The following is a 24424-nucleotide window of genomic DNA, read 5'->3' on the forward strand; positions in this document are numbered from 1 at the left end:
TCCTTTGGCCAGTTTGGGTCAGCTGTCCTGGCTGTGCCCCCTCCCAGCTCTTCTTGTGCCTCCAGCCTTCTCAGTCAGTAGAGCATGAGAAGCTGAAAAGTCTTTGACTGGTGTAAGCACTACTTAGCAACAACTAAAACATCAGTGTGTTATCAACATTATTCTTAATCTAAATTCAAACCACAGTACTATACCAGCTACTAGGAAGAAAATAACTCTATCCCAACCAAAACCAGGACATACATAAACATAAGGTAAGGTTTCTTCAAGAAGATCTGTCTTCCAGAAGGCCATTTTGATAAGTGGTAATTGTATAGTCATCAAGAATATTGAGATATTAACCATATTCTTCCACTTTTTGCTTTTGAGAACTCACAGTAATATTTTATATAGTAAAGCCTTTTTCAACATGTATCTCTTTTAAATCACATGAATAAAACTATTTAAAGTCAGTTGTTGAAAAATATCATTTAAAGATGTAGTTTAGTCCAAAGCACATCATCAATGTCAAATGAAATAGCTCATTCAGTATAGCTGATTTATTTTCTAAGTTGAAAAAGAAAAAGATACCTGCACAATCAGGATGCAATAGAAGTCACAAGAAAAATGGCATGAAATTTTTAGATGATTTAAAGCACAAAACAATAAATGTGCCTGACCTTTTAGGTATATTAAATCTATTTTATCCCTTTTGTAAAAAAAGACATTTTTTCACAAGTGAAATATAAAGATGGGAAATTGACTAATCAGATGTATAATGCTATGAAATCATAATTAATGAACTAAGATACTGGAATCATCACCAGTTGTTACATGTGCTGAGATTCTTCAACCACTTATCTGACTGGGTCTGTGGGTTTTTTAGGAACACTTCTTCCCAGGAGTATTGAGGATTGTAAAAGGTACCTCATTATACAAATCTTGAGATGTTACAGCATGACAAAGTGAACAACAAAATGTTCTGATGAGCAGATGGGTATACCATTAGCTTGCAGTCAGCTTTGATGCCATAGTGAGGCCTCTGAAAAATTGTCTAATCTTTTCTTCCCACCCTCCCTCCCTCTCTCCCTCCCTTCCTCTCTTCCTTTTTTCCTTCTGTCCTCTCCTTCCTTTTCCTTCCTTCTTCACTTTCTTTCCTTCCTCTTCCTTCCCCCCTCCTTTGTCTGCCTCCTTCCCTTCTTTCCTTCCTCTCCCATTTTTCCTTCAGCTGATAACATTCAAGACTTATGTACTGGATTTTACCTCACAGATGTATGGTCTATAAAACAAGACAATTGGTTTCCTACATGGCATGTGCATACATGTTTTATAACATCTTCATCACGTGGCATTCATAGTAGGTCACTCATCCTGTGACTGTATTAAACTGTGTCCATTCTCAAAGCATATGCTTTGACTGCTTTAAAACTATGGCCACTATTTGTCTACCTGGGAACTATTTAGAGCTTAGGCTGCTGTTGTTCTTATTGACGATAAGGTAGTGTGCCCTCATAATATCTCCTGCTGATAACAGGCAGACTTGGCTTGTCTAGTCATGATTATGCCTTCCTGGAATATCAAAAGGCTGTTGAGCTGTGATGGTTTTTGTATTACAAGGGTCGCAACCTGTATCATTTCATCAAGATATATGCATCAGTGCCATTTAAATGCTAGGATCTGTAGGACAGTGAATATGTCATTAACGGGCCCATCTATTCTTTTGGACTTGTTTTAATCTGTGTCAATTATAAATTAGTTCTCAGGAAAAGATAAAAACCTTGTCAAATGTTTTGGTATCAGTATTGTCTTATGCTATTTCCTAAGTCATAGGCATTTTCAACCTGTTATTCCATCAAATACAAACAAGAGTCAGGTTGTCATGCTTTTTAGTCCTGATGCCTGCCTACATTTCTCACATGTTATATCCCACTTGGTTCATCCTCCAATGTAAATTTTCCTGGCTGTGTAAGACAGAAGTATCATGGTTCTTGGACACGACTTGCATCTGTGTTCTCTAGTGGATTTTGTAGATTGTAGGCACACTCTGACTGTACCTTAGAGCTTCTATTATTATACCCATTGTCACAATATTATGTTTGCATTACTTAAATAAAAACTACTGTAGACCCTGGACTCTACAATATTAGGTTCATTTTTCTCTTTATTCAGAGCAATTACATGAAGCACTTGAGGAAAATGCAGGCAGAAATTCTACTTCCATCCTACACAACCCACCTCTGTGCTGATCTCCAAGCTTCGTTGAATAGAAATTTGTATTCTTAACATCTCCTTAAAAATTGTTTCCTACCATAATTGTTTTAAACAGAAAGTGAACTACAATTACATTCAGATTAAAATGAGCAGAAAGATTTGTAAAGAGAAAATTGTTACGAACACCTATGTTAGGTATATGAAGAAAACAATGAGACTGAGAAAGTGAAAGGAAAAAAAAATTTACTATGCCTTTGTATGCATACTGCCTTTGAACATTAGTACAGAAATCCAGAAACCCTAAGGCTATAAAAATCTCTAAATTACTGTGGAACAAAATTTAACAATATACTGTATGTGGTTTAAAACTCAAACCCCTGTGGAAGTGTTTATTTTTCTCCAGAATTTTCACTTTTGCTACTGAAGTTGTCATTACTTCAACCAGAGGCAACAGTAAGACAGATCTTTCTACAGGGTGTTTGAACACGCTAAATATTTGGTTAAATGACTAAGGTTAAGATGAAATAAACTGGAATTTCTGTCTTATAAAAATTTTCACAAGACTTAAGATCTGACCCTACCAAATAAAAGGCTAATCAAAAATAGATTCTGTGATAATTGATGTCCTATACTCATTCAGCATGATGTTTGGGGTTTTTTTGCTTGTTTGTTGGGGGGGGGTTAATGCATTTATAATGCAGGACTACAGCTGTGAAGCCACAGACTTTACCTTGTATTAATTTATAGGACATGGAAAGCAAGTAAAGACTGGTTATGAAAGAGAACAATTATCTTTATACACATATGTATAAAGGAAAAGGAACATCAACTTGACATAAATCAGCCTAAATTATATTCCTAGTAAAATTAAGCTTGTTGTAAAATATATTTTAACTGAACCTCAAAAAAAAAAAAAAAAATGTAGTTCCTTTTCTTTTATTATCTATACATAAAAATGTAATGTTTAACTTTTTCTAGAACTGTTATTTTTTTGTATGCAGGGAACTAGAAAAGCTACCTGCACCTAGAGATAACATTTATTTTTCTTTCCTGTATCTTACGAACATTTAGATGTGCTTAAAACTTCCAAGGCCTTGTTAAAATATCAGTATTGTGTATATATGTATAAAAAAGATAATTACTATAGTAATATTTAACATATTTGTAAAATGCAGCATTTGGATCATTCCTATGCCGTCTGTTTTTTGGTAAGGCTGATTTCATAAGAAATCTCAATTTTAAGCTTCATTCAAATCCAGTTGCAATGTACCATTTTAGATCAAGTCAGTAATACAAACTATTGACTGAAACTCATGGCAAAAATCACTGTAGGCCACACAGTAATGCATGCAGTTACTCTTCTTTTTATATCCCAAAGTTATTATTGCTTTTTTTTTTTAATAGAATTCTGACTCTCCCAACTGTAACATCAAACACAAAATTTTAAGACTGGGATTTAAAGGCAACGTGAAAGAAATAGCCTATGGCCCTGATCCAGCAAAACATTTAGGAAGGCATGCAATTGAGTCTAGTCACACACTTGCATGTCCATATGCGCTTATTGCACTTGTATGAAGCTCTTTTCTTGAAGTGTACGTGAGCTTCAGTCAATAACACAAATAACACATAGTCACTGAGAGTCACAGTCTGCGACTGTACTAATTAACTAAAGAAAGATAGCGCTCAGTTTTTGGCCATGGAGAAGAAGTGGAACAATACCTCCATTTAAAACTCTGAAAAATTAAACATTTTAAAAATTATCACAGATTGTGTTTTAATTGTTGATTCTATTTATTCCTAATCCTTGAATAATAATAATTAGAAAGGGAAAAAACAGAAAGCCAGCAAAAAACACAGCCAAGGGGAGCCAGGAACATCTTGACCAAAATAAATTGGAATTTGTTTTGATTTCAGAGAGATCCAAGATTTTTCCAGGATCTTTTCTTTTTCTTTCTTCCTTCTAGATCAAGCCTTGAAAAAAAAAATAACTGTGGCTTGCTTTCTCATTCAAGCAGTAAAGATACCCTAGAGCAAAATGACTTGGGTTTTTGTCGTCGTTGTTCAAAGGACAGATGTGGAAATTGTCTTTTCTCTTGCTTTCTGTATCTTTTCATTTATAAGAGGACGAGCGGGAATACAATCGTCCTTGATATGTATTCATCATGGTAAGGGTAAATAATTCTCTTTGAAGTCTATTTAAAAAAGGTAGAAGGTAATCAAGCAGGGACATGCCAGCTAAAGACTAGGATGACATAAATTTACAGCAAAGACCTCTTCCAAATTGTCTTTTCTCTTGCTTTCTGTATCTTTTCATTTATAAGAGGACGAGCGGGAATACAATCGTCCTTGATATGTATTCATCATGGTAAGGGTAAATAATTCTCTTTGAAGTCTATTTAAAAAAGGTAGAAGGTAATCAAGCAGGGACATGCCAGCTAAAGACTAGGATGACATAAATTTACAGCAAAGACCTCTTCCTTCTCTGGATAAAATAGTTGCAGAAAACTATGTATAGTTGAAGGAGACTTCAGATAAAAAAAAGAGGAGATAATTACTTCTTCATCGCATGTCTTTACTTGCTTCTCCAGACCTTCATTTTGGATGACAACCCAGTTGTTAATGGACTTTTCTTTTTACCTTTCACTATCTCAAATTATATTAAAATCTGAGATGATACAGATATAAATGTTGAAAGAAATATAAAGAATCACTTGTCTGGAATCAGGCATTCATTTTTCAAGAAAAAAACTAGAGAAAAGATTCTCCAAAGGGAAATTACAGATTACTACTGTGATGTACACATGAAATTAGATTTTTTTAAATTAGTAAGAAATCTACAGATTTACTGAAGAACTTTATTTTACAAAATTTTTTCCTCATTTCTAGTGAAGTTTTTCTGGGGTAAATCAAAATCCTTGTATATTTTGAAGTATTTCCACTTACATATATCATATGAAAGGCAAATTTATTAAATTGATAAGTCAGATTTCAGCTTTTCTCCTCAATTGTTATGTCAACTAGAGATAGATAGTACTTGGATTTACTTTCTAGGAGATAAACAGATAACATTAGAGTTATGAATTCTGATGATTATTTGCAGAATTAATTTCATAATCACTGGGGAGTAAAAAGGGTGAGATGCCTGCTCAAAAACTGAAACTCGGGCAGCAGTCATACCTGTGGCCCAACCACCTTCAAGGACACAGGTTCATTTGACTGTCCATGTAACTGTTCTGTGGGCATGACTCAAACAATAGAAGCATAAGTTCCTCTCTCTTTGCCTAACATCAGCAGTTTTTAGAGCTCCTTTCTTACCTTAACTGCAGCATTTGTTGCCTTCCAGTTACCCCCTGACCCCATGCAGAGACTCATGGTGAATCATGACATGGCTTGGTGGGGTGTGTGTCTGTGGCTGTGCTGGTGGCCTCTGAGATAATCAGAGATAGTTTTCCTCCTAACATCAGAATATATAGCCCAGGAGGCGGGGAAGGGCATCTAAGTGGAGGAGGTCTTCATCTCCCCTAGATCTCAAGAAGACTTCATCATATGCATCATCCTTATCTCCATGTGACCCTTCCCCTGTTCTGCATGTCTCTCTCCCTTGTCTGTCCCTGGGAGTTTGGCCTCCCCTGTTAGCCCTCTCCCACTAGCTGCAGTGACCAAGCCCCCTACCATGTTCTCAACCTCCACATTCAAGTAGTCATCTAAATACTGATAGTCGCACACATATTGAGGGAGAGGATGGAGAGGTCTTTTGTTATCATATCAGAGAACCCTCTACAAGGTGCAATACTCTCCTAGGAATTTGTTGTACTTTCTCTTCAGGGCATAGTCAGAAGACTATGCTTCACCCAAGGAAGGAAGGACACTGGCCCCTCAAATATCAAAAGAAGGTCCCAGCCACACCATTCTCTGTGATCCATAGCGCCCACATCCTTCTATGGCACTGCTGAATGAGTCTGCTTGGTGACAGAAACACTTGCAACTCTGTAGGCAGACTGTCAAAGCTGCCAAGGGTGGCAGGCAGAGATCCTGGAGGATGGGGAGGGGAGGATGAGAGGTTGATTATTGGTAGCAGACAGGGTTCTTGGAGGATGAGGAGGATGGGGAGACTTCATGTGGTAAGAATTCATAAGCTGACTGTGCTTCCTCCCGTGCTGATCCCTTGTTGGTCCGTCCTCTGCGGACATCCATGAGGAGGGCTGAAGCCTCCTTTCTGGGGCAGAGTGGCAAGAGTATATTGCAGACCCAGCTGTAGAGCAGAGTACAATTAAGCAGAGTCTACTGTCTCCTTGGACAGCTCCATGGAACAGTGGGTGCTGCTGGAGTGCTCTGCTCTTTCCTTACCATTCCCTGTTTTTCCATTTTTGCCTTTGATCCTCGCACTTCCTCCCTTTATTGCATTTGTTGTTCTCAGTAATGATTAATTTATCCCAATGTTCTATTACTTTAATGTTCCCTTTCTACAGAAGGCTAAGGTTTTGAGTCTTTGTTAGGGCTGGGTGCCAGCCCAACCCTAAAGAAAAATCAATAAAGACCGCGGCAATTGGAATTCATGGAGAAATGTGAACATGGCCACTGCTTGTGGTCCAATCTCCTCCCTCAGCACCTCGGCTGTCTTATTAAAGATGTTACAGGATACTTTCATCGTTCATAAATTTGACTAAACCTTTTTTGACCTCATTGGTATTGCCTCCTTCTATAAACTTGTGGCAAGAATTTTCATCAAACTTCTCTGTATTCTTCTTGAGATATGAAAAAAACAAAAAGCAGTAATCAAGATATGACTGCATCAAGGTTTTACTTGTGAAAGAATGTGCCCTCCATCCTATTCTCAATGCCTTTCTTGATGAAGCCAAATAATTTGTTGGCTTTCCTGGCTGCCATAGGACACTGAGACAATGATTCCAGAAAATTTTCAACAATAACTCAAGGGTCACTAAGTTGATTAAGGGGCTGAAGCATCTTTCATATGAGAGAAGAATGAGAGAGCTGGGACTGTTCAGCCTGAAAAAGAGAAGGCTCAGGAAGGATCTTATCCGTGTGTATAAATACCTGATGGGAGACAATGAAGAAGAGGGAGCCAGACTCTTATCAGTAATCCCCACTGACAGAACAAGAGATTGAGACACATGATATTCCATTTGAATACAAGAAAACACTTTTTTACTGTGAGGGTGGTCAAACACTGGGGCAGGTTGCCCAGAGATGTTGTGAAGTCCCCATCTGTGGACATATTCAAAACCTGACTGGGCATGGTCCTGGGCAACCTTCTATAGCTGACCCTGCTTGAGCAGGGGGGTTGAGCTAGATGATCTCAAGAGGTCTGTTCCAACCTCAACATTTCTGTGATTCTTCGACTTCTTTCCTGAGTTGTATCTGAAAAATCAGCTTCATTTGGAGCTGTTTTAAATCATTCTGGCCTAGAATTATTATCCTTTACTTATCTACACTGAAGCTCACCAGTCATTTTTTCTGCTTAGTTTTGTGCAGTCCTCCTGGGGTTGTTCATTTTTGGAATGCCAGATGGTTACCTGAAAAAGCATGATTTTATCTGCAGACTTAGAGATATCACTGTTCATTCTCTTTTCCACATCATTGTTGAAGATGCTGAATAAAATCAGACATGATGTTAGTCTTTGGGTAATGCATGACTGACTTCTCTCTATCCTGAAATAATGAACATTAACTCCTACCCTTTGCTTCCTGTTATTTAACTGATTTTTAATCCTTTCTTCCAGTTCCACATAACTTTGTTGTTGAAGTTGTTTGGGGTTTTGTTTTGTTTTGTTTTGTTTTAAATGTTTGAGTGGAATACCTCTAAAGGCTGCTTTTTTTTTTTTTTTTTTTTTTTTAAATTCAGATGCATTACATCCACTGGATTTCCTTTTTCTGTATGTTTAATGATGAGCTCACAGAATTTCAGCAAAGTGAGGCAACATTTCCTGTTACAGAAGCCATGATGACTGTAATAACATCCATGTTTGTTGTGTGCTCAGTGGTCTATTTTTTTTCACAGAACTATTGAAACATATTTTTGATACTACACCAACATTTCTCTGATATTAAACTAGTTTGTCTGAATTATTTCCAAACCTTTACCCTATGACCAACCCTAAACTAATTACTCCTCATAACAAGCCAAAGTTTCTTAATTTTTCTTTTTTGTTTTCCCCAGCTCTACTTTCCTTCACTACTCTGTAACGACTCAAACTCTTCTGTGCTTTCTTTTTAATCTATATTACTGACCCCTTCCATATCAGTATATATATCTCTTACCAGTCTTCCATGCTATCCTCCATATCTTGTAAGTCAGCACCACACATGGATTTTCATCTCCTTCCTGATCTGTTACTTCATACTTAATTTCCTACTAGTCTTCACTTACTGGAAACTTACTTTTAGACATGTGGCATGACACAAATCTGCTCTTCCCCTAGTTTTTCAGGCCTGTAATGATCCATTTCCCAGTGACTCCTGCTGCTAACAGTACTAGCTGTAAGCTATTCATGATCACCAGTCATTTTAGGCCTGGCAGAGAGGGAGGAAGTTGCTGGATCCACAGATAAACCTGACCCTTCTGCTCCACACCTGTACTCTGCAACTGATGTGTCCATGGTTCTAGTGTCTCTAATGAGGATAGACTAATATAAAAAAAACCTTGTATTTGAGGGAAATTATATCTCATCTGTCATTACTGCCATTTTAAATTTACCTCCCTTGAGGCAGAGGGGATTACAGAAATTCAGTAAAAAATTTCTTTTGTAATTCTGTATATAAAGGTTTTGGGAGATTTTTCTGTATAAAATGATACTGGGAAACTCAAAATGAAAATTTAAACCTATAATATCCTAAAAACTTTTAGCTAAAAATATATTTTAGGCTAGTATGGAGAATTCTGTATGACTCTGCACAGAGTGTACACATTCTTATAAAGTGAAACGGTTAATTCATCATTGTAATAGATTCTTAGAAAGAAAATATTTTTGAAGATTATATTTGTTTTTCCAAGATTTTAATCTTTAAAAAATGAACTATTAAATATTCATACTTCTATAAAATTATAAGTTCAACTACGAACTATTTCAGCCACAGTTGCAGTAATGTCAGAATATTGCAATGCTTGTACACAGACACTTTAACAAAAAACATGAAAATGCAATACATGGAGAGGGTTTTTTAATAAAGAATGTTAATCATGACCACATTACAATGTGGAAAAAGTGGAAATGAAAGCTTATTTCCTTTTAAAATTCTAGGTATTTTAAATATATAATTTAAGAAGAAAGCAAGCATGACAACAATGTTCTTGTTTTCATTAATACACTTAGGAGTATTACCTAAGTTTAGATATCTACGACACAAGAAAATACATGTGAACTAAATATCTAGAAACTTCTTATAATTAGGGGTAAGATCTAGGTTAAGACCAATTGGTCCGAGGAAATTTCTCTGAGGAAATAAGATTTTTAGCCTGTAGAGGAATGCCATGTGTAAGTTCATCTCTCAGGTTAAGACACCTAAATTTACATAATTGTGTGGTTACATGGTTAAGCAGATCTATGCATGCATGTGGTCTTTATGTTCCCACTATTTTCAGTTGTGAAGTAGCTCATACCAGTCAGTGGAACCTGCAGAGTGATTCAGCTACCTCTAAACATTGGGCACTTGGTTGATTAAATCTCTTAGCTCCATTTTGTGTTGACTAGATATTCATTGACTACAATAGGAACTTGGACATTTAGCTCTTATATCTACTTGTAAACACTTAAAGTTAAGAATTTTAGCTGCGATAGACATCATACACTAGAGTTTCAGTCACTTTACTCTTTAATATCTTTTACAGATTATTTCTAATTCCATGTTCAGTGCTATCAGTATTTCTTAGCTGATATAATCTATAAATATAAATCATTTTTTCTCACTACGTTTTGCAAGACCATGTACAGGCATTATTTTGTTCTGCTTGAAAAACTGTAAAAAAAAAAAAAAAAAAACTGTAATAGAAAGTAATTTAAGAATTACTAGTGAACATCTCTAGTGAAGGACAGGCATCCAAAGAGTGAAAAGACTTTCTGTCTGTAAGGAGATGGGAAAGATTTAGTCTGATTTACAGCCTGATAATACCTTGTTATATTCTATCATCTCATTTCTGCACAGGATGGTAATGTAGTAAGGAAACAAAGGGAGCTCATGGGTTAGAATAAAGAATTGTATCTCTTAATATAGTGGAAGTTCTGTAACCTCACAATGAATTCATTCATTTCAAGTGTATAGTGCGATTGGTTTACTGATTTAATTTAGTTAAGATTTAGTGAGAATTACATTGCTTCTCCAACTACTAAAAGAACCACAATCGCTTCTTTAAAAACAGATAATTTAATAGAAGTAATCAAAAAAAGTTATTAGTTAGAAACTCATTGTGGAATATGATATTAATAATCTTGTAGGGAAAAAAGCCCTTCCCTAAAGAAGAATATGTTGGAAAATTATTCATTTGTGAGAAAAAAAAAAGATACCAGGAATTTACTTTTCTTGTAGGGAAAAGCCCTTCCCTAAAGAAGAATATGTTGGAAAATTATTCATTTGTGAGAAAAAAAAAAAATATCAGGAATAAAGCAGCTATTAAATAAGTTCTTCTGGTTTTTATTTTGTAGGGAGCATTGTATTTTTGAAAATTTAGAAAATAAACTTTCAAATCATGATGTCAGGGTAAAAATCTTTTACAAGCCCAGAAAATTAAATACAAACTGAAAGTGATAAATACAGTTTTTTCATCCAAATTTTTAAGATGACACTGCTGCCAATATTGACAATGTGCTTTTGCAAAACTGAAAAAACAAGGAAGAAAACATTTTCCAAATTGAGTCATCTTTTAGTATTCTGCCCTGCATTTCATTAGCCAAACCGTTCACTTCATCGCAGCTCAAGCATACATCCCCAAAGCATCTTATAAGCAATATACTTAAAATCTGTACAGCACCCACGAATGTTTGCACATTGCCGTGTATTTCCAAGTTATTTTAGAGCTGACAATCTTACTTCTCTTATAATAGGGCAATTTCCACTTTTTACTGTAGAACTAAGTATTGTTACTCATCTCATGGTCAATAATCTTCCCAATTTTTTTTAATAATTTGTTACAATTCATTTTGTTAAAGACTTACTAGTTGACATATTGGATTAGAGTGTCGGTGAAATGTACAATTTACTCTCCAAGGTTTTGATTTACATTTAACCTTGGGAAAGGTCACTGGAATTTGCCTTGACATAACTTTAATAATAGGGAAATTTGAGTGCAAGTTAGCTAACTCCTTTAAAAGGATCACTGAGTTGCTCAGCATTTGAAACTACTCTATTTAGTAATTAACAGTAAACTACAAGAAGCATATATGTCTGGTGTTTTCAGAGTAATTACACTTTATTGTAAAGTGCTATCAGAGATATATTCAATCATTATATTGATTGAGTATACTTAACGTTGAGTTGATATATGAATATTCATTTCAATGAATATGAATTTTTTTTATAAATCAATAATGTTTTTCTATTAAAAAAGGAAAAAAAAATGTTTGATGCAGGAAGATTATCAAAACTCATAGGAAGTTTTGAAAACTAGACTACTGAAATGTGTAATAAAATCATGCCAGGAGAATACATTTAAGAAAACTTAAATCTACTAGGTCAGACAAACTAATTCATGTAATTTGGTGTAGTTCTGACAAGTCTTTGTTGTGTATATATCTTTATTACTAGCTAAGATAGATTGATCTGTATCGTGTTTGTAAGAGTAAATTATAGCTATTTGTACTAGAGTTATCTAGCAGTCAAGTGACAATTGCCTAAACTGTTTTAGCCTCAAGAGACATATGAAAAGTCCTGTCACATATTCTCATCACCTAACTTAAGGGCATGTACCTCAACTCTCAAACTAGTATATTCTGTCATTGCTGAAGTAGTCTCTTTGGGGCCTTGGTTCCCTGAATCACTTTCTGGAAACACAAGCCCCTAGAAAACATGGGTTTAATTAAGGTACATTAATCAAACATGATGTGAATAAAATGTCATGAACTCGCTGACTCTGAATTTAAAACAATTACTAAAGAAGCATGTATAGTAGCTGGATCAGAGAACAGGGAGATGGTCTTCGCATTTTTATTTTCACATCTGGGTCCTATGTGACTGACAGATATTATGGTCTCTGGCATAGAATAGGTATGTAGTCTGGAGAAGAGCTGAGTCTCTTAATCATCAGATCAGTTTCACCTGTCATTAAGTTGCTTCACTTGGATACACAGAAAGTGAGGACAAGTACTGCCTGTGGACCATGGTGAAAGTATAGTGGAACAAAGTGTCTACCAAATAGTAGTTTATGACAGAGGTTAAATGTAGCAAGGGATGCTGAGGAAGACTAAAACTCTAACTTTGAATTTTCTACTTTAAATTGTTTTAAAAGTAGGATAAAAATAAGCTGTAGAAAGGGCAAAGAAAAAAAATCAGCTGGAATTCTCTTACAGAAAGTATTTTATAATAAAAAAAATATTTTTGTGATACTTGAATCATGGGAGAGTTGCAAACTCTTATTCAGGACATGCTGTCACAGATTTTATGGTACTTTGGAAACAAGCATGAAATACACATGAAGTGATACAATTAAAAAAACATCATAACTTCATTAAAAACCCAAATACAACATGCATTTTCTTCCTTAACATTAAAAGAACTACGGCCATTTCAGTGTCATTCATAAAAACAGCCAAAAAGCTTGACCATACTTTCTTCATTCTAGTGACATTGAGCAGTGATCAGGGAATATTTCACAGGATGTTTTTACAACTAAGGATCATAATCCCCATAATCTACAGCTGTCTCTGAGGAAGCTATCATCCTTGACAAACTTTTATTAAACCATAGTCAGTCTGTTAAAAAAAAACCCAAAACAAACAAAAAAACCCCCAACAAAACAAATCATAAATGAGATTAAAATAGCCTGGAAAAACATAATCTCAATTGCCCTCTTCCCCATTCCCACGTCCCTGTTGCTATCATCCCTGCCCCCTACAGAAACACTAAAAACCAAATTCCGTAGCAGGAATGTCTCTTCAGGCTGACCTTTGTGCTGACCTGACAGTGCAAGGGCTCAGGACTTGTCTTGTTTGTTTTAATCCCTGCGCTTGTGCCCAGTGACTGCTGCCTCCCCTGCTCCAGCCTCGGCTCTAGGAATGACCCCTCTGGAGAGGGGGTGACCCCATCCTGATGTCAGTCACTGCCTGACAAACCATAGCCTCTTGTGGGGGGTGGCAGGGGACCACTGCCAGGCTGCAGCTGGCAGCCTGGGAGAAGGAAGTAGATAATGAAATGAAAACATGTAAAGGTAGGCTGAGATGGACACTTGACTGACAGGGAAGAAACTTCCACCATGAATGTCATACTCCTCCCTATGAAGACCTCGGGATGCTGATGACTTACTGCAAGTCTTGCCCCCTCTTCTTGAGGGAGATTGATATATTGCTCTTGGGACCAAGAGAAGCACTGGAAAGCTGAGCATAATACCAAAGTGAAAACTAGATAGTAGGAAGGTGTTTTTGTATAATATTTTTAGGGGTATTATTAATAAGTCTTTGGGTATTAATTTGGGTTATGTGTGTTAGTATTAGACAAATTGAACTATTAGGCTGTTAAAACACTAATTGTACAAACAATAAATTCTTCTCTCCATATATATATAGTGAAGTTCTTTTACAATTATGACCTTTCTCAAAGTACTCCAGCTGTAATTCACTGATTAAGCAAACAGACCATTTTAAACTAAAGCACCTGGATGATGGAAGCTCTAGCAAAGTGGCTCCAAGCAAAACCACCTCATTCTTATAGTATCTCCTGTCTCACAAGTGAGGAGAGAACTCATTATGGCCTTTAAAGAGACTAAATGAACCATTGGGAAAGGCAGGAAATGTAGGTCTCCCTTACAGGAATATATGAAAAAACCCAATAATCTCAAGTGCTCTACAGAGGGTTGTTTTTTTAATCACTTCTATTACCTCCCATCTTCCCACCTAAGGAGCAAAAAGCCCCCCATATTCAACAAAACATATTCAAATGGAAAACTACTGCTCTTAATCCACCAAACACTGTCTAGGGAAAGCACACTAAGCATTACCATTACAGAAGTAGTTAAGATATTGCTATTTCCTGTAGGTTGTGAATGAGTCACGTTAGTTTTCTATGCATCTTCAGAACAGGACCACAACATCCATCAGAATTTCTGAGACATCTTCTTTGTTAGGGAATGTATAAAAGGTACCTCCTCTGGCGGACTCTGGGGCCTGAGGAGCCTCCTTCCCAGCTGCTGGAGCCCAGCCCAGTGCACCCAGAGACCTGGGGGTCCCTCTGTCTTAAGCCAATGGATGCAGCTGTTGCTTTCCTGTTTGCAGGCTTGACCAGTAGCAAAGATCAACATGTATGCCAGAGATGCGCACATGCAGAGGACACTAACACAGCCAGCTACATAGACTGTCCACGACAGGGTACTGCCTTTAACAACATCCACATATAACACTACCAGAACTCACATAAAACCTATGTACAAACAGCCAAATCCCAGTTCTTCTCTCTGACTGACCAGGATTGAAGTTTGCTAGTGAAAACACACAGCCCCTTACTCTCTAGTTCAAAAGGACAGACACATTTGTGGGCCCCTTGAATAGTAGCATGGGACCTCAGCTCATCTAATATTGATGCGCAGATCCCGGGCCTCCTACCCACCAGATAGTCCAGCCTGAAGTCTGCTAATGAATTACAAATGCACATACATGCATGCGCGCACACACACGTGTGCACACATGCACACACACCAGGTTAGGGGAAAATATAAACATTCTGGTCTTCCCAGTGGCTCGTGCCCAGGTATACAGGCCCTTGGTTCCCTCTCCACTTGCTGATGCTGGGACTCTCATCTGCTCCAGTTGGCATGAGGCACGGGAGCCACCATCACCCAAGGTCTGACGCCAGTCGCTGGCACTAAATTCACTCACTGCAGACACACACTCCTACGATCTGTGGTCTCCCTTCAGCTGGTGATGCTGACACCCTCATTCACTCCAGCTGCTGGCACCATAGACATTAGGACCACTGTCACCAGTGGTCTAACTCCAATTGAAGACCTCAAATTCAGTCACTTTTGTCTCCCTAGTTTCTGGCATCTAGACCTCACGGCACTCACAGATGAGGAGAGAGTGAGATTACATGGAAAGAGAGTTAAGAAAGGATTTAATAAGAATGGACAGACTACAGTGATTTGGTGCAGGGCTCAGTCAGACAAGTGTACTGACCAGCAACTGCTCACACACTACCAGCCTATTTTATACCTCCTTCCTCTCTATACCCACCCCATCCTTGTTTCACTGAGATCCCCTTCCTCTGAACATTCCTTAATAAGTCTGAGGGTGCAAATTCTGGTATGAATTGGAGTATTCAGTCATAAGAATGATGGCATGCCTAATGTTAGCTGTTTGTTATTAAGTTATGTTAAAGATGTTCTTTCAGGAAAGCGTGAAGAGAGTTCTGAGAGCTCAGTGAATGAACTAAACAATTAAAAAAAAAATACATAACTGACATGAACATATACATTGCTAGTCCAGTAGATCCATTCTATCATTGTGAACACAACTTGGACAAAGCAACCTTTTCTTATTTTGCATAAATGCTTGTAAATAATTGTAATTTTAAATATAAAATAATTTTATTAATTTTTATTTACATCTCATGAATTTACAGTAACAAGAATATTTCATACTTTCATTCAGATCATGTGAACTAGTTACTGTCAGTGTCTTACCTCATTTTGGAAAAAGGTATGTCAAAGTTTATCAAATGTTAAACATCATTTGCACAACCTTGGTATTATGTTTGTGTTTTCTGTGCACAAGTTCAATATCAAAACAGAGGAATGTTTTGAATTTGCTGCCAACTTCACACACTTAGAATAACAGAGGAATTTTGAATTTGCTGCCAACTTCACACACTTAGAATAGCATTAGAGATACAAGATTCATAATTACACAACTCTTATCTATGGAATAATAATAGAAAAATGTCTGTTTTCATAGAAAAATGTTTGTTTTCATAGAAAAATGTCTGTTTTCACATGGGTTGTTTGGTTTTTTTTTTTAGGTAGCTATTTTTGAAGTTGCCTTAGTGCTAGCAAACACTTTTACACAGGATCACAGGAAGAAATGTAGACTTAAAACAACCACACTTGGTCAGAAAATAATTGCAAAATTATACTGTAAGTTAGTCGATCAGTCCTGTTGCAAGGTATGCTGATGTACTACATGTTTTCCTGTTACAGCAGGACCTGAGGCAATTTATAACAGAGCAGGAAAAAAGAGGTAAATTCCTGAAAGTCTGCCTTCTCCTCCCATGATACTTATTATGCTTAGAAACAAAAAAGGATTCTCCATATTCTTTTAGCTAACTGGAGAATAAAAAGGGAGCTAAATCAGACTCATAGTGTCCTTTTCTCCTTCACAATTCTTACCAGCTACCTGGAGAGTAGATTACAATGATCGCTGCTATCCACTAGAGTTGTATGTATTGAACTGTCTTCATATCATCATGGGTTTGGGTTTACTGTATCTGGCAGGGTATTCCTCCTGTCTCCTCCCCTCCTCTGCCTCATTAGGTCAAAATTGCAAGGATACAAAAGATTTTTGTGGGGAAAATTTCAAAAGCAATGTGCCTGCACAGTTTGGGTGAAAGGGACAAGAGTAAGTGTTCTAAAAAGTTATAGAACATGTGTGGGGGGAAAGCTAGTTCTAGAAAACTTTACTAATGGCCTTTCTTCCTTTGAAAAAAAAAAGGGAGGAAAAGAAGAGTAATTTAAAACAGATTTACTAGGAATTTAGAATTAAGCATGTCTATCCCATTTCTAAAAATATAGTTTTACACAGACAACTAAAATCTCAACACAAATGTTCAGTCTTTCACTATGAAAATAAAGATTGGCTCTTGGATCCCTCTAACTCCCTTAAGCATTTTTTTTTCTTCTTTGTTTTGCTTTTCTTTTAACTCTGTATCTCAGTGTAATGTTTTGTTTATATTCTGTGATTGTCAGGGATAACTGATGCTTCCAAGGAAGAGACATTTTTAAAAGCTTTTCTGTCCTTGGATATTCAAGTGCTAGCTTTATACTTAGCTCATTCTTAAAGAATGTTCTGAGTATTGCTACTTCTGTTATACCAACACAGTAAATCTCTGCTGTGAAGTACAAGAATGAATAGTGTTTTAAGTTTGGCTGCTATCCTGACCCCCAAGAAAAAGTGTTTACAGTAGGATGGCTTTAGATACATTTTCTGATTCAAGCTTTTCTCATGAAAACATCTTATTTGTCCAATATATTGCAAGTAAACCGCTTAGCTTCTGAGAGTTGTTTTTTGTTAAGTCAAGACATACCACTAAATCATGGGATTATTGACTCTTTACATTATTTCCATCTTATTTTTCTAGCACATGTATTAAGAGGATGCTGAAATTATGAATACAGGTGTCATGATCATTCTAAATAATCCAGCAAGAACTTCTGATCCTATTCTTGTGAACTCTGTATTTGAGAACCAGTGAGCTAGTGATTATGAGTCTTCCTTTGTCATACTGCCAATAGGAGAAAGGTACTCATGGATGGGATCCAATTATGAAAAGCCTCTATCATTTATACAGTTTTACTTTAGTACATGAGTATTTTAAAATAGTCACATGGAAGTCTGATTTCTTTATTTTACAAAACCCATTTAAAAAAAACCTGAGGAAATTGCAAACTGTGCAACAGTCATCTAAAAGAACTGTTTTAATAAAGCAAAAGTTCACACCATTATTATAACACAGGAAACCATTATTATAACATAGGAAACAAAGGTGTTTCTTACCTGTAAAGCTGTTGTCACATTCACAAAGAAAAGTGTTTGGAGTAACATTGCTGCAGTTACCATTGAAACACGTCTGTGGCTGGCACTGTCCAACTATTTCTGTACAATTTTTACCTATTTAAAAGGGATAATAAGAACATTGAACTTTAGTAAATATTTATTCTTTTTCCTGAAATGTCACATTTATATGTAAAATAAAACATTATATTTAATAGATAGGTGGATGGATAGATAGGTATCTGTGCTAATGGTCGCTAGTTTTCATCAAAATTACTGAAGTTCTAAAGCAAGGCAGAAAGATATTCAGCTGCTGTAATATGAGCTACTGTGCTCAACCTCATCTGCCATATAGTTAAAAATTCACGTATAGTTTAAAATGCAGAAATGCTATTAGTACTGTAGTATTTGTTTCTTTTTGACATGAATCTAGCTTACAGTTTCTTCCAGCATTGCGAACAAAAGATGTTCTTATGTGGAGTCCAATTTGACTGAATTTTTCTAAATATGCAGCTTTCCGGAAATTGGAATTCCAATTATAAATTGTTTATGCTATTACAGCATATGGGTCTAAATACTGTATAATTATGCTTGCCACTTGAATTGTTGCTGTGACATTATTCACACTTCAACAACTTTTCAAATTTCTAATAGACTTTATATTATCGGAGGCACTTTTTTCCTCCCTTACTCTTGTGTAACCACGTCCATAATATATGATGGTTTAATCTCCTAGTTCTTCTTGTTTACATACAGCTTATTTACTGGACCAGTATTGCCAGTACAAAATTATGGCATTAGCCAACACTGTCCCATATAGGCAACAGAATATTTTAAGTATTGCTTCTTGATAACATTAAGCATTATGATTGCTTTTAACAGAATTGCTTATGAATCTCTCCATTAATTTGAATTAAAGTGGTACCACACACTTTTTGATATTATTATTATTTTCAAAGCATTTTATGCAGCCCCCCAAAATCATAAAAGAAATAGAAAACATACTACATACCTTCAGTTTTCTACTATTTTACTCAACTTTGAATAATTATAAAAATATTTTTCTCATAATATTGAATTATTCATACCTGCATAATCTTCTATTTGCAAATGCATTAGTAACCAAATTATTACGCAGTTTGAAAAGCAATTAAAAATAAATTACAGCAAACTTCATGCAACATAACCTTAATTTCTGTGTTCTATGAACCTCACTCGTTCCTGACTCATCAGCTGTGTTTCATAGCATAGCATCACTATTGTGAGAGCACAGAAGTGCAGTGCATTGAAGGAACATTGCTAGAATTCTGCTCCACAAGTACAGAAAGAGCTACAACCATCCTTTTTGTGATGTGAATGAATATTTCTGGTACTTTCTAAAGGATTCCTGAACTCCATTGGTCTGAATGCAGGAACAATATACCCAAAATTTCCTTCATCTCTTTTTTTTTCCTCCAAGAAATGGAGATAATGGTTAGGTAAGAATGTATCTAATCATGCTGTACTCTCTGGTAGTCCAATCACAAACCCAGATTCAGTTTCTCCAATGGGTTTTGGGTAAGTACTGCAATATTTCCTAGGTACAATTAGGTGATCTTTTTTTCATTTGTGAAGTATTTAATTTTGTAATAACAGTATGTTTAACAAAGTCCTTTTGAAAGGAACTTTACAAAGCAAAATAATCTGGAAGAAAAGAGTTAGTATTTTGTTTTGCTTGCTCTTCTAATTAAATGTTTGACTTTTCAATTAAAAACAAATTTTAATTTTAAAAATTTCTCTAATGTATTTTAAAAGGTCTTTAAACTGAAAAGGGAGGTTTTGTGGCAGGTTGAACGTTCATTTCAACAAAACCATTTGCTGTTGTTCAGAAGTCTGGTTAACTATTTTTTGGGGAGCTTACTCCAAATTGTTTATGTTATTTGATGTAAGAACTTGAACTGCTGAACAAACAAACAAAAAAATCAGTTACTTCTGTAAGTTCACAAGTACTTACCTATGTCTTGTGCTTAAGAAGCATGAAAAGAACTTATTCTGTTTTTTCCCACAATGCACACATGAATGTAAATAAGTACAAACTGTTTTCAAATGACTACACAGTCTCCTATAAGTTACTACATGTAAAAGAGACTCAGTGCAGGTGTGGTAGCGGCAATGGACAATCAAATTATACAAAACCCTTGCTAATGATGTTCTCACTGTTTTATTAACCATTAAGGAAAATGTATTATCTATGTAACATTTATTCCTAAAGGGGAAAAGAAATACCTGAAAATTTTGGAGGACATGTGCATTCGTAAGAATCTCCAGAAAGTCCTGATTTCTCAGTGCAGGAGGCATTGTTGTGGCAAGGTTTAGTGGAGCACATATCAAACTTCTGGCAGAATCTTCCAGAATACTGTGAGAAGCAATGGCAATTATATGCTTTTTCCCAAACATGGCTTAGACATTTTCCATGCCCAGAGCATAATGGTGCATTTGGAGACTGTTGGCAAAACTGCTGCTTCACGGTTACGTTCAGACGAAGGCCCATGTTGCACAATGGCGGGCCTCTCTTATGAAGCTCTGCAAAGTAATGAGTTCCAACACCAAGCCATTTAGGGTCAACTTGGTGCAGTCCTCTTATCTGGCAAACAAAAATCAACTGCTTTTGAAGAAAACCAGCTTTAGGGCAGTTAATAAATCGTTCCTTGGAGACATTTACCAAATTCATTCCGTAGGACTGAAAGGATGGCTCAGATGAGATGAAGAGACTATCACCTAATTGAAGCTGTAAGGGGCATATCTGAGGGATACTGAGATTTTGTTCTTCTGAGATTTCCCCAGCAATACTTTTATTCATATTCCAGCATTCGGTATAAAAGTCTGAGCAGATGTTTTCCCTTGGTGTCCATTTTATTGCAGTAGGTTTTGGTTCCATTCGCCATTCAGCAGTCATTTGCCTCTCACATATTACCTGCCCATTTACTATGCATAGTTGAAGAAAGCATGCTAACATGCAGACTGCTGATTTTGTAGTCATTGTTTCACCTGGCAAATGGGAGTTGTTTTTCACACCCACTTCATTACTGAGGATAGCTTCAGTATTCTTATTCCTTAAGGTTCATCTGTATTTTCCATGGCAGCCTAGGAATTCAAACAGAGAAAAATATTTCTGTTTTAACACCAAATAGAGTTGAATGTCAAAGCCTCATTACAAAAATAGAAAATATACAACAAAGCAAGGTCTACATCTAATTACACTGATGTGAAACTGGAATAAGTCCAATCCACTGTAACTAAAGTCAGATTTTTCCTATTTCTATTCCTGCTAAAGATTTGATTTTCATTTAGTACATTTCATTGTACTTGCGTATGGAAACGAAACAGCTTAAAAGCATACTTTCCATATTCCCTCCCTCGGTTGACAAATCTAATGATAACCAAGTTAAGATAGGACATCTGTGGCAAAACTAAGAAGTAAACCAGAACATTAAAGTTCTAGTCATGAGCTTTAACCATAAATGTTTTCCTGATAATGATTTATCATTAACTTGTCACAAAAGTATATATTCTGAAGATGTAGGCATATGAATTATGGCTTCAATGAAGAAAACATACAAGCACATCCTCAACTCTTTTATGTTCACTCAGCAAAACACTTAATTAAATCCTTAGTTGTCAAAGTATATATCTGAAAAACAAAGGTCCTTAATCATATCCTTGAGGTTTTTGATGTATCACCATCAAAACCAGCAGACTAGAGAGTCCTACAGGACTATTTAATTTATAGAAAAGCCTATTTTGGCCCTTCAATATATCTGGTAATTTTTTTTGCATGGAGATGAGTGATTACAGAACAGAAGGAAAATCAAAATAAGATTCTGAAGCTTATTCTTGGAGTCATACTGAAAATGATGAAAACAGAATATGATGTTTAATACTTTAGAAATTGTCAATAGCTTTGAGTTAGTAACAATGTAATTTGCCCTAAATATAAGGTTTTTTCTCCCTTTAGTTCTATAATGCCTTTTTTTTTCCTCAGTATATTTATCTTACACTTTAAGATAGTGGCCTCTAAACTGACATTTACAAATGAGAAAATTATTGTAAAAAATAAACTGTATCTTACAAGGGAAGCCATTTAATAAAAATAAAAAAATGCATTTATGTTTTGAAATTTGTTTACATAATTTTCATTTTTACACAGCATGAGGAATGTCATGTGGATGTGTATATTTCTACACTTGCATACACCTGGTCTATCTCTAAAGTGCACATCGATTATGATATCATTTTAATGACATCATTTCATTAAATGTCCTATTCTCCCCCCATGTAGTTCAAAAATATTTTGGAGCATACTTTGGACTATGCTGAAAGATCAAAGTAGGACAGGAAAGATACTGTTTGTGGAAACCTTGAGCTGGAAAATATTAAAGGACTCAATGAGCTGTTGAAAATTATAGGATAATATCAAAGGGTAGTATTCAGTCTCTCCTATTGTCACCTAAATTGGGATGAAAATGTCTAAAGTTTAGCTAAGTCCTATTAGTAAATTGCTGTGCATGTGAACCTGTCCCAATGACCTTTGTGCAGCAGAGTGACCAGCACTCTTTAAGCCTTTGAAGATACCAGAAAGGTGTGGACTATGACTAACTAGTAGTAATAATAGCAGACTTGGGGCTTAGAATATGAAACTCAGAAGGGGTAGAAATTAGATTTTGATCCTCCTTCTAGTTTTTGTTTTAATTTAATTTCTGAATCGCAATTCTGCCTTCAAAGATTTGAAGTACTCTAACCACGTAGCTCCACAGCCAAGCAAGTATGCTAATTTCTAATTCCTCTCTCTGCCTCTGTATTTCCACCCCTGGGAGCTAATTCCCCATAGAAAAAAAAAAAAAAAAAAGAAAGGACATAGATCTGCAAGAAAACTACTAGCCTTGTTACAGAATACTCATAGTCTTTCTATCTTGAGACCGTCCCATTATCTTCAGAATCTCATGATGTTCAACGATACCATTAGACAATGTGCTATCAAATGTGTAGTTTGGATCATTTAGCATTTTTTCTTTTAAGGTAGCAGTGTTGAACTATTATATCCATTATAGCTGCTATTACATCTGTCACTATTATCAGGTGTAAAAGTCTATGCTCTGTATTACTGTATATTTAGAAATCCTCTATTCAGCAACCCATCTTTACATACCTTTTTCATAATGAGATTTTCTCAGGAGTTACTAAAAGAGATGTTAATAAAAGGTTATTTTTCTTTTTAGACACTTCAGAAAGAAAGCTATTGCTTAACTAATGCAGAAGTATTCTTGCCCACTTATAATATATTTTGCCCTTCGTTCATGTAATCATACACAGTTCTGGTATCATATACAGGTTTCATTTTTACTGATAAAGAATACTCTATCTGTATCTCATACAATATTTTTATGGGTTAAAACTTCTGAACTATTTTAAAATAAATAATCAGTAGTAAAACAGTTGATACTCTGTCTTCACAAAAATCATTATTAGTCTTCATGCAACTGAAAAATTATTATGGGATCACTAGAATTAATAATGCTAAGTAAACAAATACATCCTGTAAAGCTGTAGAAAAAACTAGATAGAAATATCAAGATAGAACAAAGATTGTTTTTTTAGCAATATAATCAAGGGGGAAAAAAGTTATACAGTGAAGAGTATGAAAAGTAAAGAGCTATGCATGAAATAGCGTTACAATATTAACACACATGACTTAGAAAATCAGCCAAGAAATTAAATATCTGCAAAATGCTGATGCCATGTCATGAGAAAAAATGATGTTGTGAGATGAAATTTGAAAGTGATTATGATAACTATTATATTTTAGGTCTGCTTTAGGCAAGGAGATAATCTTCCTATCTATAACACCAGATGCTTTCATGTAATTGATAAAGACTAAGAAAAGTCCAAGACTGGGACTTGTATGGATGAACAGCAAGATACTTAAGAAAATCTAACTCTTAAAATTACTTAAGGCTGGGTGAAAAGAAGCACAATGCTCTATTTTTTACTAAAGGAGAACTAAAGCAGAAAGGTTTATGCAGAACCCCAGGGAAGTAATTTAAAAGCAAAAATGAATCCCAAGTTATTTGCATTCCAGTCCAGTATCTTAAAGATTATATTTTCTTTCTATTAATGAGTTATTAAATACTAATGACAAAAATAAAGTACATTTTAAGCAAGATTGGAGAAATACCCACAGAAGATATCTGACTGTAGCAACCACTCAGAAAAAAAGAATCTATCAAAGAAGAGAATAAACCAGAAAATGTTTAGGAACATCGTGTCACCATGTTGGG

General features: G+C 35.7%; 1 protein-coding gene across 1 annotated transcript in view; it reads right to left on the reverse strand.

Annotated features, from left to right (window-relative positions):
* Positions 1 to 21129, reverse strand: part of LOC103893362 (protein eyes shut homolog) — a 949231-nt gene extending 928102 nt beyond the window's left edge. Inside the window, 2 exon segments of the mRNA XM_019470252.1 lie at positions 18114 to 18227; positions 20376 to 21129. Of these exon segments, the coding sequence (XP_019325797.1) occupies positions 18114 to 18227; positions 20376 to 21129 (868 nt within the window).
* Positions 21130 to 24424: the final 3295 nt, after the last annotated feature.

The sequence above is a fragment of the Aptenodytes forsteri genome, unplaced genomic scaffold (assembly GCF_000699145.1).
Source record: "Aptenodytes forsteri isolate BGI_AS27 unplaced genomic scaffold, ASM69914v1 Scaffold414, whole genome shotgun sequence".
Lineage (NCBI taxonomy): Eukaryota > Metazoa > Chordata > Aves > Sphenisciformes > Spheniscidae > Aptenodytes > Aptenodytes forsteri.